Source organism: Juglans regia, chromosome 10, assembly GCF_001411555.2.
Source record: "Juglans regia cultivar Chandler chromosome 10, Walnut 2.0, whole genome shotgun sequence".
Classification (NCBI taxonomy): Eukaryota; Viridiplantae; Streptophyta; class Magnoliopsida; order Fagales; family Juglandaceae; genus Juglans; species Juglans regia.
In genome coordinates, this window is record NC_049910.1 from 8,067,033 (window position 1) to 8,070,660 (window position 3,628).

The 3,628-nt window shown below is 36.6% G+C and overlaps 1 protein-coding gene across 1 annotated transcript; it reads right to left on the reverse strand.

The window, feature by feature from the left end:
• Positions 1–244: 244 nt before the first annotated feature.
• LOC118349548 (villin-1-like) lies at positions 245–3,621 on the reverse strand. Its single transcript, XM_035694468.1, has 5 exons — positions 3,506–3,621; positions 2,837–2,899; positions 1,845–2,052; positions 1,288–1,445; positions 245–569 (listed from the first exon to the last, which is right to left on the reverse strand). The coding sequence occupies exons 1-5, from the start codon at positions 3,617–3,619 to the stop codon at positions 456–458; spliced, it is 657 nt and encodes a 218-aa protein (XP_035550361.1). The 5' UTR covers positions 3,620–3,621; the 3' UTR covers positions 245–455.
• Positions 3,622–3,628: the final 7 nt, after the last annotated feature.

Sequence of the window (3,628 nt, forward strand, 5' to 3'; positions counted from 1 at the left end):
GGTGTTCCTTTTTTCATGCGCTTAAGGTGTAGAGCTTAGGCTAGCTAGTAGCAACCCAGCATTGAATTTCAGGCCGGTACTGAATAACATCAATCGAAAATAAAAATTCTATTCATGAGTCGGTATGAATTGTGTGATAATACATCTAGTGGGCTGGTAAAGTGCTTAATGACATAATTTAATTTAAAAAATAAATTTGAAAATTTAAATTTTATAAATTAAATACTATTTAATTTATGTAGATGATGTGTTCTAGATACCGACTTGATAATAGAATAACTGTAAAAAAAATGACAAGAGAATGAGAGAGTGACCAAATACTACAATCATGGATTTCTCAGCAGAACGGGGATTCAAGCTTACATCGGACATAAAGTAAGGCATTCATTGAACTTTGGGTTTGTAAAATTCCCATGGTCCAATCAGCATCTTGTTCTAGTCTCAACATAGCATGCCTAAAATAGATTAAGAGACATCTTGAGCTTGTTTTGTCTCCATTTAGGAAGCTCGTAGAAAGCTCCTTTTGTCATTCCAAATTTGCCTTGAAACTCTTCGTCTGATAAATATGCCTGAAGCCACAAGACAAGTGCAGATCTCCAGTTTAAAAGATTGATCGTAGAGTAGAGAGTGATGATATGAATGAATGTAAAATCCATGTAATCAAACTACAGATCATGGAAAAAAGAAGTAGACTTTCCGTAACAAAAAAGGGACCCTTGATCAAAATAATAAGCTGCTATAATATGCATCCTTTCTCGATTCTAGAACCTTAGGTAAGGTCATGCTGTGTCATTTTCCAACAATTATGTTACTGTCTATCCTAGAAGTGTGAAATGAAAGAATGAATCATAGATTTCACTGCCCTTCCATTATAATAAATACACATCAAATTTTCTATGAACAACATAGTTTCAGGGCAGTGATCTTAAGTTCAAATCCCAATTCTACTCCTATGGTTGCTATTATGCTGCAATCGCGTGATTCGTAGAAAAATAGAGAATTTTTTTCAATAGGTTTTCACGTGTTACTCGTTTGTTTTCGGAGATGAGATGAGATGAGATGCGATTAAAGTTAAAAAGTTGAATAAAATATTATTAGAGTATATTTTTTAATATTATTTTTGTTTTGGGATTTGAAAAAGTTGAATTGTTTATTTTATTTTGTATTGGAAGTTGGAAAAGTTGTAATGATTAGATGAGATGAAATGAGATGAGATGAAATGTTTTCTCAAAACAAACGAGAAGAAGGGACCAGATTTCTCTATGTAAAGAAGGAAGATGTATGTACCTCTCTTTTGGTCACATTTATGTCTGCTACCGGGTCATTAGACATCACTTTCAACCGTTCATATGGATATATCAAGAAATTTACACAATCCCCACTTCCATCAACTTGGATGTAACTCGCACTCTGAGAAGGTGACCTTTGCTCTGCTTCTGGAGAACCTGAAGACACCAGAGATTCATCTGCTCGGTGAAGTTGCAAGAAGAAAAAAGCAAGGTAATAAAACACGGAAAGGAAAGTCCCAGAAACTATTTACTGCAAAGGTAGCCCAAAAAGAAGCCATGCAACCCACCTTCCAATTCAAAGGCAGGGATGCACAACATCTTACACCACTTCAGATGTTCAAATTCAGCCTATGACTAATAGAAACAAATGGTTCAACTGGACAACCAAACCCAATATTTACACAGCTCTTACACCAATCATCTTATCTGTATCTTATTCATTGAACGCTACATATTGGGCTATTAAACTCATCCAATTTGTGCAGAAAAATATATTTAACTGGTTTTTGTATCGCTTCATGAGTAAATTTAAGAATTCTCCAATATGATCACTACCGTGAAGAGAAGATCCTGAAAAGAGCTTCCGGGCAATTGGGGCTGGTCTAGAAAACAGATGATTGCTTGAAGACATCGAATTTGAGCCTGAAACCCTTGTTGCAGGAGATGCACTGCTTCCCTGTCCATTGGAAATCACGGACTGGCTTCTCGAACTATCTGGTGTAGTCTCCCTGGAGTATGCCTTCCATGAGTTTCTTCTAGATACCTGAACGCTCATGCAAAGGAGTTAAAAAGAAAAAAGGGAAAAAATGTCCTTGAGTTGATCCAGTTAAAAAAAAAATCAGTTTTCTACACGAGATTGCTGGGCTTATTCATTTACATATTTAAAGAAAACCTGCAAATGAATCATCTGCCTGATGCAGAGGCAAGCTTCACTGTCCATGAAAGTACGACAATATTAGGTACCACATCAGTACTAATTCTGGCCAACCACTGAAGGTGATATAACCAATAAATTGATCACTCGATTGAAAATTAATCCAGTTGGTGAATTAGAGATCTTGGGTTTTTGTCCCGGACACTACTAGAGCAGTCACCAAAACTTAATTTTTTAGCATCAATGGAGCAACCCAAGCACATAGTACTTGAGCGGACTGTTGTGATACTTGGATATTGGCATTCAAAAAGATCAGAATATTACCTCATGCCAAAAGTCATAAATGTGTGCTAATAACAGTATTTATAGGCTATAAATGATAGACACCTCGAGTATTATGTAGATGCATGCCACATCACTCGACAATGTCGTGCTTAGACTATTCACTGAATCTGGCTCTACATTAACGTAATGGAAGTAACTATAATTCCCATCAGTGACGGTGGCATGATGACTATATTACAGTGACATTCTTGTGGTTCGATGATATAATGTGCTTTCAGGAAATGGACAAAAGAAATTCATTGTCAAACCAATAGAACAGGATGATTAAACATAAAAGACTTAAAACGCCTCATATTACACGAAAGAAACCTTCAGTGGATTCACTCACTTCTAAATTCTGTGGTTTTCCCTTCAGAAGAGCAAGCTTCCGCTCAAATGAGTTCCCACGCATCTACAAGGAAACAATTCAGCTGAAATTGTTAACCAAACCTGATGGCACTACTACACTGCAAGCAGAAGTCAAGGTAATATCATAGATACCTTCCTCTATTTTACATGGACCCAGGACTCAACAAAGTAAGTCAGGTGCCAGGATATTTAATTTTACAATCATCCTCACATTCAGATGAACAAACATCCAAAACGGCTTTCAAGTTCCAGTTTTCCTTATTCAGTTTCATGATGACGTATCTACGACTATGTAACACAGGATGTTGAAAATTGGAAAAAAAATAATTATATGACCGTCTAGCAAATTGGGGATTCTCTCTCTCTCTCTCTCTCTGAACATGCTTGTTACATACATTTTCCAAGACATTTTCTAAGAAGAGTCAAGTTCAAAAATATTTGAAGGCATCTCATGCGTTAAAAGAGCACATGCCCAAAACATCTCAAACTCATGCATGTCCAAAACAAAGCCTGAATCAAGTAATTCATGAAATCTTTCTGCTGCCTCATGAAAGTAGTTGGCAAGATCATGAACAGTTGGCAAGATATATATACAAAAGAACTCAGTATGGGATCAACACGTATCATTTTAGGAAGGTTGTGATCTTACATTTGCCTTTGAGGAATCCCATTCAAAGAAGTGAGTGAAAAACGGTGGCTCATGCCCTTCCGTGACAATAAAGATAGGGGTCTCCAGAGATAGCCCTTCAACGAGAATGTCCATCTCAAGAAA